Genomic DNA, 14,546 nt, shown 5'->3' with positions numbered 1-14,546 from the left:
CACTTATCGTGTGACATCTGTGACACCCTCTACCCCGACATATATATAAATAAACAAAATATATAAAAATATTGGTAACCAAATTCACACGGGTAAAAGGTTCACATTCACTTCACTATTATCAATTAAAACTTATTAAAACATATTCGGCTCAAAATAAGGCCGTCAAAATTTACATAGATATTTTATTAAATCAGTGAAATAAAATAAAATAGACTAATATCATGCAACTAATATAAAAACTTATGTCCCGCTGTCACATTCTATCAGAGCGTTGTGTCTCGACGTCCTTCAGCATAATGTTCCTTAAAGCAATTCACCTAGTCATCTGCTCCCCCGAACACAAAGTTCAAGATCATCACAGGATCCAAACACAAACAACACACAGGGAGTGAGTTATCACATTCCTAACTAATAGAGAAACAAGACAGCTAGATATACATATCATATAAACCAAATAAAACTTACTTACACGTAATTCCACCACTTTGCCATTCAAAGTTCACTTTTCATCCATCAATCACACTTTTCAATCATCAATCACATTACACAAGAATTACACGCTCTGATCAAGACATAATAACACATCAATTTCATAATAAACAATTAGCAAGCGCATGAAACAGTTATGCTAAGACTCAAGCCTATATGCAATGTGGTATCATGTCAGTGAAAAACCTCGTCGGGCGCCTAGGAGTACATGACAAGACAAACCACACACTAGCAAGTCAAGTCACTCTCACTAGGTAATATCATAGGGAGACCAGTCAGGGTCATAGTGTTTTGCGAGAATGTTCCAACCATATGAGATCAACATAGGCTTAAAGGAGTACTTAAACCGTGTGACCCCCAAGGCCTACACTCCGAAGAGTCCGCTAGGGCCTCTCCCTCCTGATTCAGGTCCAACCCAGAAAACATTTTAGCACACAGACTCTATCTATGAACTGTACAAAACACACAACTCCTCAATTGTTCTCAAAATAATTTTAACTCGTTGCCCTTTAAGGGTCTTATCATTAACTCGTCGCCCTTAACGAGACTTAACATTAACTCGTCGCCCAAAAAGGGACTTAGCATCAACTTGTCGCCCTAAAAGGGACTTAGCATTAACTCGTCGTCCTTAAAGGGACTTATGGTCGTGTGATTGTACAATTCATAGTTCACAACTCAATGCACATATATATCTCAATCATATACATACTCAATTTATCACATACACTTAATCCCAATCACAATGATATAATCTCAATTTAACATGTTATCACATCTCATGAATCATATACACTTTACCTATGAACTATGCAATACACACATTTACTCAATTGTTTTCAAAGTCATTTTAACCCGTCGGGTTCCCATAGTGGATCCCATCACAATACTCGTCGTCCTTAAAGGGTGTTACAATTGTGTGATTGCACAGTTCATAGTTCACAACTCAATATACACATCTCATCTCAATGCACATGTATTTCATCATCCGTCACATGTTCAATTTATCACATACTCACAATTTGAAATCATCATTTCATAACCTCAATGTAACAATTTATATAAAAGATTTTATCACAACATGGGGTGTAAAACCCCTGAAATAGTTTCTCACAATTATATCAAAATCATGGGTTAAACACAAAGACATCAAGAGCACTCAAGTTTATCAATTAATTCTCATAAGGACATCAATTGGTACATAGAACACAATAATATTACATTTATAATCATAAAGGAAAAATTATAATTAAATAAACATCCCAAAATAAACTCAAATTTAGTTCTCTAAGGATCTCTACACATGTTCATTCTAACTCCCAATTGCGATAAACTCATCCCTTACCTCTGAGCGGACACTTGTCTTCAGCAAGCGATAGTAACATCTCTAGTGGTTCTCTGAGATTCCTTCAGTTATTCCTTCCTCCGACTGCTCCGATAGAATTCCCAAACGTCAGAGAGACGGAGAAGAGATTGAAACCTCCACTTGTACTGTCTTCATGCGATTCCTTTTTTTCCCTCCACAAATATTATCTCGAAAATCCCAACGGTGAAAGTGTGTAAAATTGAATTTCGAACAACATATCCCAATTTCATGAAAATCCAATGGTTAACGAAACCGGGATTGTAGTTTTACCAAGACAGTTTTGGGTTTCTGCGGGAAAATAAAAGGCTACAATGCGAAAGGGTTTTCCTCTAAGCTCAGACATAATATCTGCTCGGAATTGGGTTGCGAACGTGGTGCTCAAATTTTACGACGATCCAACAATGAATGAGCCCGAGATCGTCGTTTTTCTAAGACAGGTTTGATGGGCTGCGGGAAAAAGAAATGGTTTTGAGAGGAGAAGGGGAAAAACGAAAATGAGGTCAAAAAGAGTCACCTGACTTAACATAACTATTTATACCTAGGGTACTCAGCCTATTATTTGCTTTATATTTATTTATTTATTTATTTATTTTATAAAAATAAACTCTATTTTATTTTCTATCAAACAAATAAATGAAATACCCTTTTTATTTTCTTTCAAATCATTATTTTAATTAATAATTATATCTCCTTATTTATTTATTTATAAAATCTCATCATTTTTCTAAAAATTTATTTATTTATAAATAAAAATCCTTTTTAATCTAGATTACAAAAATTGGGATGTTACAACATCACATCTCAACACTACACGTCTCACATTTTCACATCATTCATGTACTCAAAGATCAAAACACAATAACACTCAATTAATTAATATCGATCAATACACAAGTGTTATGTAATAAATATACTAAGACTCAATCTTATATGCAATGTGGTACCATGTCAGTTAAAAACCTCGTCAGATGTCTAGGAGTACGTGACAAGACAGACCACACATTGGTAAGTCAAGTCACTCTCACTAGGTAAAATCATAGGGAGACTAGTCAGGGTCACTATGTTTTGCAACAAAGCTCCAACCATATGGGACCATCATAGATTTCAAGGAACATTCAAATCGAGTGTATTTACCCCCAAGGCCTATACTTTGAAGAGTCTGTCAGGGTCTTTCCTTTTTTATTTAGGTCCAACTCAGAAAATATTTTAGCACGTAGACTCTATCTATGAACTATACAAAACACATGATTCCTCAATTGTTCTCAAAATAGTTTTAACTCGTCGCGCCTCAAAGTGATTAAACTCGTTGGGTTCCCACTGTGGATCCCATTATAATACTCATCGCACATTAACTCGTCACCCTTAAAGAGTCTTACAGTCGTGTGATTGTATGATTCATAACTCACAACTCAATGCACACAACATCTCAATACACATGTGTGATCTCACAATTTAACACATACTGAACTTGTCACTTACACATAGTTCATCACACTTCCATAATCCCAAGACAACAAGTTATCATGCCTCATGCATTATATACATGTCACACAATAATAATATTAATATGTTATGTTCATATGATTAAATCCCTCAAATAATTTCGCATAATCATATCAAAATCATAGGTAAAAAATACAAAAACACACAATTTTATTAACCAATTCACATTAGGGCATCAATTGACCCATCAAACACAATAATCTCATAATTATAATCATAAAGGAAGAATTATAATGCAGTAAACATCCAAAATAAATCCCAATTTGATATTCTAAGGATCCCTATACATGTTCATTCTAACCCCAATTGTGATACACATGTCCAGAAGCGATAGCAGCATCTCTAGCGATTCCCTAAGATTTCTCAAGTTTTTCATCTAGTAGCTCTGTTAGGGTTTCCAAGCATTAGAGAGAAGGAGAAGGGATTTGAGCCTCAATTTCACTGTCTTTGTGCGAGGGACATTTCTTCCTCCACATATATTATTTCGTAAATTCCAACGGTGAAGATGTGCTAAAATGATTTCCAAACCTGATGTTCAAATTTCATGACAATCCAACGGTTAAAGAGTCCAAGTTCAAAGTTTTATTAGGACAAATTTGGGTGTATGTGAGAAAAAGAGAGCTAGGTGCGAGGGACATTTCTCTCACCGCAAACCTTATTTCGCAAATCCCAACGGTGGGGATGTGAGAAAATGAGTTATGAACCTGGTATTCAAGTTTCACAACGATCCAACTATTAACGAGTCCATGATTGTAGTTTTACTAAGACAGATTTGACTGTATACGAGAAAAAGAGAAGGTTTTAGAGGAGAGGGAAGGAAAAAATGGATTTAAGAGGAAGAGAGCATAGAGACTTATCGTGGTAAATGTAAAAACTAGGTAGGGTACTCTCAGCTTATTATTTACTTTGTTTTTCTTATTTTATTATTTTATAAAAATGAACTTTATTTTATCCTCTATCAAATTAATAAATAAAATCTTTTTATTTCCTAAGAACATATATTTTTTTATTTACCTTAAATTTTTTTTTAATTGATAAAAATATTTCTTCTTATTTATTTAATTACAAAAATCTCATTATTTTCCTAAAATTTTATTTATTTTTAAATTAAATCATTTTTAATTTATTTTATAAAAAAAATAGGATGTTACAACAGAAATATTCTTCACAACGAAAATAAATTTTCATTTTATATATCCACTTTACTTATGCACAATAGAAATTTATTTCTATTGTGTAATTGTGTTTATACATAACGAAAACAACATTTTATTTTGTAATATTTTTTGACATCCACTACTAAATGAAAAATTTGTTCATAGTTTTGGTTGTGTATATGATGGACATACACACCGGAAATTTGTTTCTGTCATGTAATTGAGAAATAATTTTATTTTTTGATTTATTATTTATTATGGCTTTAAAGGAGGTGAATTAAAACTACTTTTCAGAAATATCTTGATAAATATAGATAGATGCAAAAATATAAAAGAAATTATATGAAAATGATGATAAATAACACAACATTCAATAAAAGATACAAACTCCATAACAAATCACTCAATTGTGGTCTGACGGTTTTTTTTTTTCGGCTGCCACATGTAAAATTGTTAATAGAAATTAGAAATCAGTCATCAACCTGCAACCACAATACTGCGGCTGCAACATGCGATGAGGTCTACAATTTAAACCTTGATACAATAATGATACATGGTTATGCATCATTTTTGTTGGAAAATCATTTTACAGGTACTGAGACAAAAATCATTTCCCAATTCGATTTTCTTTTATGAGAAATAGACTAAACTGCATGATGTACCTTGCAGGTATAACAAATCAAACAGTTTGACAGAGAAAAAGTGATGTTTGCAACTTTGGAGTTTGTTCTTTTAGAGAATCACAGTTCAGCCAGCAATTGCACAACCTCATGATAAGGCTGACTTGTCAGTGGGTTATTTCCATGCTTTCTTATGGGAATATAAAAAAAATATTGTTGACTAAAGATTATCAGAATATTTTGTCACTAGTTTAGAGTTGTTGAAATAGGAATGAACTAAAGGAGTGTTTGGCTACAGAATTAGCTTGAAAAGGGATCATATGTTTCATTGAGAGAAGAAAATAGAGGGAAAATAAAACTCAGATAATGATATTTTTTTTTCAGTTTGATTGGAGAGAAAGTAAAAGAAAAGGGAAAAAGTTGACTTCTATAAATAAAAAATTTAATTGTTTCCTTCCTTCTACCTTCTATTTAAATTTCAAACTTCTCTTTTCTTGTTTACTTTCCACCTTACCAAATAGACCCTAAAAAACATCAATTGAGTTGGTCACTATGATTGACAACTGAACTCGGTCCCCTAGCTAGGCAGTACCTTGTGCTAAAAATTACTATTCTCATAAGCTGTGGTATTTTTCAATTTCTGTCTGGTGTACCCGAATTTATTACAGTTTTGCATGTTCAACTCTTGCAGTTCGTTAATTAAGAATAAAAGAAAATATTAGCCTCTACCTCTTATCCTGACCAATGATCACAGTGAATAAACAAAAATAGACTCTTGACACAGTCAATTTGTTTTGAACATAAAATCTACTAGCATCCGACTTTTGGTAAAATATTTTTTGTTGATCAAATAAATCATAGATAGGTCCAAACTGAATGATGGCATTCTAATTAGTATATTTTAAATTTTCAATGTCCAATGTACAGTGATTGCATTTCTCAATGGTTTCTACAACATTGCATACATTCTAGAGTATACAGTTTTTAGTATGTGAAAGTAGAAAATACAGTCACGTTAGTCCCTAAATCAGAGAAAATTAAAAAAGAATTTCTGAAAATGCAAATCGATAATCACCAAAAACGCAACTTAGATTATAACATTTAGCAACAATGCAATGCTATGATTACTAATATGAATGTAACTCAAAATAAAATATGCAAACAAACAAATTAGAGTCCTGCACCAGATTTTGTCTGTTCAAAAGAATTGAAAAAGGATATCATTATGTTCATCAGGTAAACCAAGCAAAAGTTGATAACAAAAACCAAAGTACTACAGATATCACACTCAAGTATACATTCAGTCACCCACTTTCTCATGGGTATCAACGATCCAACACATTTCTTAAGATGCTTCCCTCAATGGAGTAAAAATTACAGAACTATGTCAAGACATGAATGAGAGATCTGTCGATATACATGACCGAAAGTGATGAATTTCAAAGCATGCTATACCAAGCCATTTTACACCTTAGAGAACATGATTCACGAGACTATTCCCTGATTTAAGAGGTCTTCAATGTCCATCACAATCTTTTTTTTATTTGTTACCAAACCTAATAATACTCACTCCCCGAATGATAAGTAATCATGAAGTTTCTTCCTGCAGCCTATACATTGTGATTTCCTGCTGCTTGAAATATCGCCTGTCCTCTTCATCAACCAACACAAGATTTAAAAAGTACTTCACACTGAATTTGTTATTAATGTTACGATGTGTTGGGGTCAGCTCATAGGGACTGAGGAACAATCTGATTGGAATTGATTCACCTGTAAAATCATATTACACACCAGTCAATGTATTTATTGGCATATATGAAAAAATAGTTTTTACATCAGATGTAGACATGTTTTGGCCTGAGTTTGAATAAACTTCTCCATAAGAACTTGAAAGGGAAGAAAATAAGGTAAAATGATTTTAATTTCTCTTATAAGTTAAAATCAACTTGTCACTTCAAGCTATGGAGAAGTTAGTCGGAAGAGTTTTTATAAAAGTTAAAGTGCACAAGTTAATTTTAACTTATGAGAGAAGTTCAATTCATTTTACCTTCTCATTTTCTTCTTCAAGAAGTACTTACAGAGAAATTTATTGAAAAACGCCTTTAGTGTTAACACTACTTTATACTGCTGATCAGTTTTGTGTTACTATTTTGAAATTAACTCATTAATTTAAAGGTAAAATGCATTTCACATAGGTGAAATCAACATCTGTTGCAGAAGCTTTTGCGTAGACTGTAACCAAAACATACTATACATTTTTTTTTTCTCATTGCTTTTCTGTTTTCCATAATTATTTGAAAGTCTTCAATCATAGCCTATACTACAAAAACAATAACACATTTTACAAATATATTATTTTAGGGATTTAGAGTAATGCTATTTGACATAGTTTGATAATTGTAGTTGTCTATCAATTACTTAAGACAACCATCTTTTATCTAGGGTTGAGACCCCACTATGTAAAGTTTGACAATTTTCTGTATTTTGATACACTGTCTTCCCTTAAGAGATGCTTAAATTTTAGCCCATAATAACATAAAAAAACCTCTTAACAGTGATGACAGCCATGATCAAGCCTCCTAAAGACATATCCTCTCTGCAACTTTCATAGTCACTAGAATCTAATTTTAGAAGCTTCAATACTAATTTCAGAAGTTCACAATATGAAATGAAGTTCTAAACAACCCTACCATTGCTTTTTGAAAATTCACCTATGATATTCATTGATTCTTCAAAAGTTCACAATTAATCATTTTTAAAATAAAGCGGAATGCAGTGTAGTTTACTAATCTATCAAGTGTAATTTATCGTTATATTTACTTTAAAAAATGCAAACATTTTTATGTAACTAAAATCGACATCTATGGCTGGAGATTTTTGTCTTAACTAATTTGTTTTGCTAATAGCAAGCATGAGATGTTAGGAATACAAAACCATTAAAATACATTTTCACCTGTTTGGTAGAAGAGTGGATACAAAAAGATTTATGAAGGTGTATAAACACGAGATATTACTGCTTACAAACAAATATTATTTTAAAAGTCAGTAAATACAAAAGGGAGGGTTCCCCTCGAAAGGATATCAAAACATATATGATAAATAGATCTAAACTATTTTTATGGTAAATAGAAACTACAAAAAGTATCATCCAATTACAAAGTTAACCTACCTCTAACAGGAGCACCATCCATCAACTCAAATTTAGCCAATGTTTCTGTCTCAACATGGGTGTTGGTCCCTGATCCTGTGGATTCTCGACGCCTAATCTCAAGATCCATGTTTTTTATCTTGATTCTGACAAGTAAGAAGTATATCTTGCCAATGATGACATCTTTCAGATGATACCTGAAAAGTTGTAAATCCTAATAAGTATTTACAACTCTATTGCCCTAATAAAATATAAATTGTAGAGAAAAATATTCTCTTCAACCAAATGCACAAAAAGCACAGTACGTCTAAACAAGATATGCGGTATGCAAGAGGATAAACAAATTCATAGGCCAATAAATTAAACAACATAAAGCAATAAATATATTTCACACTCCAAGCTATAAACAGAAACTCCATAGGAGACAGGTAACTAAATGATAATGATAAACAACCTGATAAAGGCGACATAAAAAGTAGACACTATTCCAGTTAAATGGCCAATCAAAAGTATTGAAATGCTAGCAACACATTCTCCAACACACACTTTTGAATATTATTATTGGCTAAAATTTATTGAAAAGCACAATTTTGTGGATCTCATTTCTTATTTAATGGTCCCTAATCATGATTTTGTAGTTTCCAATAAAATTTAGCTTATGTAGAAGGATCTGTCAGAGATTATGTTGGTAGCACTCCCGATCAAAATATTCAGCTTACTTGCTTTTGTTGTATTCAAATTCGATGTGCAGACAATCTTCAATTCCAACTTCCATCTGTGCAAGGTATAATGTATAATATTATGCAATATAATTAAGAAATAAAAGTAGCCAATAACAAAGTTGCAAGGTGAAGTGCAAAGTAATAACTACATGTGCCTGCAGATACTTTTAACAATGGTCATTGAAAGGAAATGGGTAAGGTCGATGACATTGATGGAAAATTATCATTGCTCCCAAGTCATTATTGTTTTTAATTGATAGAAAATTTTGAAAATGAATTACTATTACAGTTTTTACACTGAAAATGAATATATTATGGGGTAGAGAGCATTAAAAGTTGATTTCCATGTCATTGTGCTCACCTTGATGCTATTGTTAATTTGTGGAGGTGGAGAATAGTTGCGAACCTGATGGATGAAGATAAAAGAATAAAAAGTTAATGTAAAAGAATCTAAAAGCTTCAACAGATTTCACCAAATGTAAACAGTACAAACTTATTTTTTTGAGGTGGGGGGAATAGTGTACATGTGTAAATTATATACTTTACAACTACATCCAACACAATATTATCCATGAAATGCAGAGATTTGATAAAATAACATTAAATTTGATATCTCATACTAGAAATCACAAATTCTATTTACTGATAGAGAACTTACCACAAAATCCTGGTATTCTACTACGCTTCCAGCATAGCCACGATTAATGGTCACTTTCAACACATATCTGGAAATTGCAAATGCACAATAATATCATATTCAAGCTCTCCATCCTCTTATTAGCAAAGCAAATATTCCAGAAAGACAATAAACAAAAAGCATATGCATAGAAATAACAACAGACAAGTCCATGGATCTTCAAGATATTTTACCTAAGCCTTACATTCACCCCATTATATGTTTCATATGGCATTTCAACAGTAGAAAATTCAAATGCATATGTTTTCCTCTCATAGATTTCTCCAGGAACATCTAGTTCTCGTACTGCAAAAGACAATAAAATGAAAATATATTACTACATAACAGCATAAGTAAGCATTTCATGGGATTAGTTGTATTAAATGAAAGGCTAACTACAACCAGGTAGAATATTTTTATTCAGGAATGGAAGCGGCGGAACATTCAATTACCAAGGGAAGTAAAGTCATAAAAATTTCCTCTGTCAAAATACATCTCTGCACAGTGAAACAAAATCCAAAGTGAACTTAGTCAGTAATAAAGTAAAAAAAAAAGATAACAGTCACAACAAAAAATTAGTACCAAAGCAATAATGAAGCAACAACGGTGTATGTTTACAGCAAGTGATGAATGGAAAATTTCTCTCTGGTGGTCATTACCCAAGAAAAATTTAACAGTTACATTGTAAAATTAATATTTAAGTGCTCAAATTTGAAATAAGATCATCAATGTCAGGAAGATCATATCAGTTTCAGTTGTAGATGCTCAAGAGAAAAAAGGGTGGGTACAAATCCAAAGAAAACATTGTCTATAAATTATTTTGACAAAACTGAAATGGAAAGCTTAAATAAGGACAGTCCATCTTTTTTTTCCGTACAGCTATAGCCTATAGGACTGAAAGTCTTTAGTATAATAAATCAATCATATTCCCTAAGATGTATATCCTTTTATGCTTTATCCTAAAGTCAAAGGGATTAAGCAGAAAAGCAACAATCTAGCTGTCGATTGTGTATTATCAAGTTGGAATATTTAGCCTCAATAACAATTCAAAACAAAATAATGAATATAAATTTCAGAGTAGCATACATCCTCAATGCTGGACTGAATTTTTAAATGATTTCAGACTTATTAAAGGTATGAAGGTCAATTAGATGCAGAAAATCATGCATCTATCTTACATGCAATCCAAATATAACAATGTGACATGCCTAAGAGTTCCAATCGTAATTGAACAAAATTAATACATGTGATACAATACAAATAGACAAAATAATAGATAATGGAAAAATTCCTTTCAGGGGAAATGGAGGATCATATATTTTGAATGATAATTGACAAGGTAAATTCCTTTAAGCAAGTGCACCAAAATGCTACAAAGTACAATATAATTTTGCTATCATAATCAGTTTCATAATACTGACAAAAAGGAATTTAAACTACAACTCATTCTACTTCTTCCTTTTGTTTTCCTCCATTGAGACTTTCGAGACACATAAGAGTTAAAAAGATTAGTCAAGTACAAACCTATCTGTCCAAGGAGCTCAACTTTTACACCATTGTGATCAATCTTCTTCCCTTGCATTGGTTCTATTGTAATCTAAACGTGGCAGCAGATATATAAAAAATCAATACAGTAAGGTTGACAATATATCAAGTTATTTGAAAACATCATCTGTTTAACTTCAACTCAACTGTACAAAATTATGAACATTAACAAAATAAAATACCTTCCCAGCAATGTTTTCTTGACTTTGGAAAAGTGGGACTGTAACCATTTGACCATTTTCTTTTTTAAAAGGGACCTATACACCCACAAGAAAGGATATCAACCAAAGCGAACATATATCTTACACTACAATGACGCGACAAAAAGCCGAGCCACAGAAAGACCACAATTCTCCTCCCACCACCCTGAACTTTCACTAGAATCAACCTCTGCCTTTTGCAACATTATTACAAAATACAATTGCCACAATGTGAACATACAACTACTTCCCATAATAGAAATTATAAAAACAAAAAATAAAAGTGGTTGCTTACCTGCTTTCGGTTCTTCCCGTCGTTAAACGTGATCACGACATTACATGCAGGCTTGAAAGCTCCAAGAAGGTAATTCTGTTTGTTTTGTTTTCATGTTTTAGTTCCCCCATAAAGGAAAATAAGAATAGAGAGGGTCACAACCAACACCAAATCAAGCGAATCAAGGTTAGAACAATAAACAACAAGATCAGAACCAAAACATGAACACACAACAAAACAACACTCACCATGCTGCTCACAATTTAGGATTCTTCTTTCTACCTCACAGCACACACCAACACCTGTGAAACACAAATCCACCATTACAATCACTAAATTAGCAGCATTCACACAAAAAACAGCATTCCTGATTTCACAGATCTTCACCCTAGAAAACAAATCAAAATGATTAAACGACCAATTGGGTATCCAAGATCACACTCAAAACCCCATTTTTTCCTAAATTATCCAATCCTATAGTTATCCCCCTCCCAAACCCTAAACACCGAAACCAAACGAAATTCAAGAGGTACCGTGTGCGCGATTCCACGGATCAACAAAAGGAAATAATCAAGGAACTGCGACGTCGTTTGATTTGATGAGAAGCCGATCAGCGAAACGCATAATTTGAAGTGAATCTTGCAACTCAGTAAGCCTTAACTAACAGTAACACGGTATAGGTAGAAGAAATAGCAGAGAAACTTCTTATTTCTTCTGCATTTCCAAAGCTTAAACGCATTGTCGTTTCACTGACGTGGGGTGTGCTTAGTTTTCTGTTTTCTTTCCCCATCCAGCTCTGTCCCATGTGGACAAGGAGGGAAATAATAATATTATTAAGAAATATTAACTGATTTAAATAAGAAAATATAATTTATTTGAAGTATTAATATTTTGGATTTTAATTAAATTTAATTAGTGATTTTGATCACTTAAATGAAAAATTTACATAACTATGATTAAGAAAATAAGAGAGATTTATAAATTAATAATTAAAAAAATAAAATTTCCTTGCCAAAATATATCAAAATTTGGATACCTCTAGATGAATGGAATAAAATATATAAATTTTTTTCATGTAAAAAAATATTTTTATTTTACTATTGTCTTTTTTTATATCAATTTTATAGAGGAAAATGAGTATAAAAATTGAATCGACCTTAATCAATCATAAAATTGACCAAAAAAAAAAATACTCAATTTAAGCCTAAATATGTAAATTATGAATTTTGAGAAATTTCTAAAATAAGTCTATAAAATTTATAAAATTTGCAACTAAACATTCATTAGTTGTCACGGAAAAATTACAACACGGTCCCAATAAATTGCTAAATGACCCCTAATAGAATTGGAAAATTTTACATCAATCCTTAGTAATGGCATTGGATTCAGACTCGTGGGGAGCCACGATTTTTATATAAGGGTACTATTATAAAAAAATCACCACTTAGAAAAAAATATTTAAAATTTTACATGACATTTATTAAAAACATTAATATATAAATAATATTTTATGAGAAAAAAATATAATTATCTTGAACATAAGAGAGATACTAATCGACAATTACAATCAACATATAAGCATCCAAGAATTAGTAGCAAAAGAAAAAGAAAGCAGATAAAAAGTTCATTTATGTTATGTGAATTTTTTTTATCATAATCAAAGCATATTATTTAAAATAGCTACTTGAGTCACAATAAAAATTTCTTAAAAAATATTTAGTTAAATGAATTACATGTCATAAATGTTTAAATAAGTTAACTAAATATGATGTGTTATTAACAAAAATATAAATTATAAATCTAAAAAAATATTACTAAAAGAAATAAGTTATCTTATTTGTTAAGTTAATCATTTTATGGAAGATATTGAGTTATTTTAAATATTTTATAACCTTCTGCATTCTTATTCATAGGACTCAAATTAAGATTGAGACTTGTTATTTATTCACTGATTAAGTTATTTCTAAATCAATTCCCTTATATAAATTTAAAATATGCCCAAATTTTTTTCCTAATTTTCTATTTAATTGTTGACGAACATAATTGTCATATCAAAGTTTGATTTAAATTATTTTTATAATTAAATGAAAAAATTTATATTTGATTTCATTTATATTTCTATTTTGGAAACAAAATAGATTTTTTGAGAGAGAAATTGAAGAAAAATATTTTAAAGTATATTCTTGAAAAAAATCTGTAATAATTTTGCACTAATTATCTTATTTAAATTTAAAATATGTCCAAAAATATGTTCCTAATTTTCTATTTAATTGTTGAAGAACATATAATTGCCATATCAAGGATTGATTTAAATTATTTCTATAATTAAATGAAGATTATGTATTTGATTTTGTATTTAATTTAATTTTATTTATTTCCATTTTAACTTGAACTGTTTCCTGAAATGTATACATGCGTTCTAGCCACAATTGATTTTTTTTTGGTAACAATAGTCATGAATATAAGATGATCATTGAAATTTTGTTTTAATTTGTATTAGCTTCTAAAATAAATATTTAAAGGCTGATCATTTTAATTTAAATAGCTGCCTAAAACCCGATCATCGAAAATAATGATTAAATATGTATCCATTTTATTTTTCATATATTAGAAGTAAATATTTCTATCAAGAACTATTTTAAAATATTTTTTGTCAATAAATATTTTTAATATTATTTAACTTTTTCAATGCTTGTCATTATACTTATAATAATTTAAAATAAATTAGTATTTGACGACAGACCATCATACCAAGCTATTGATTATTATTATAACTTAGTAATTGAAGTACATTAACTGATAATTTAGTATAAGACCATGATAGTGTGTTATTTTTTTAATGTTTT

At 30.9% G+C, this 14,546-nt stretch overlaps 1 protein-coding gene across 1 annotated transcript; it reads right to left on the bottom strand.

The window, feature by feature from the left end:
- Positions 1-6,323: 6,323 nt before the first annotated feature.
- Positions 6,324-12,498, bottom strand: LOC100813307 (vacuolar protein sorting-associated protein 26A). Its single transcript, XM_003527482.5, has 12 exons — positions 12,234-12,498; positions 11,949-12,002; positions 11,722-11,796; positions 11,409-11,483; positions 11,206-11,278; positions 10,134-10,178; positions 9,876-9,987; positions 9,664-9,730; positions 9,367-9,411; positions 9,003-9,058; positions 8,305-8,480; positions 6,324-6,905 (listed from the first exon to the last, which is right to left on the bottom strand). The coding sequence occupies exons 2-12, from the start codon at positions 11,949-11,951 to the stop codon at positions 6,724-6,726; spliced, it is 909 nt and encodes a 302-aa protein (XP_003527530.1). The 5' UTR covers positions 11,952-12,002; positions 12,234-12,498; the 3' UTR covers positions 6,324-6,723.
- Positions 12,499-14,546: the final 2,048 nt, after the last annotated feature.

This window comes from Glycine max, chromosome 6 (assembly GCF_000004515.6).
Source record: "Glycine max cultivar Williams 82 chromosome 6, Glycine_max_v4.0, whole genome shotgun sequence".
Classification (NCBI taxonomy): domain Eukaryota; kingdom Viridiplantae; phylum Streptophyta; class Magnoliopsida; order Fabales; family Fabaceae; genus Glycine; species Glycine max.
The sequence above is the reverse complement of the archived record's forward strand: the minus strand, read 5'-3'. Positions and strand labels throughout refer to the sequence as shown.

What these genes read in the sequence shown, in the direction of transcription:
- LOC100813307 (XM_003527482.5), bottom strand. An exon ending in AAATTAACAATAGCATCAAG is followed by an intron (nt 9,059 to 9,366) that starts GTGAGCACAATG and finishes TACCTTGCACAG; the next exon opens with ATGGAAGTTGGAATTGAAGA. An exon ending in TTTGAATACAACAAAAGCAA is followed by an intron (nt 8,481 to 9,002) that starts GTAAGCTGAATA and finishes ACAACTTTTCAG; the next exon opens with GTATCATCTGAAAGATGTCA.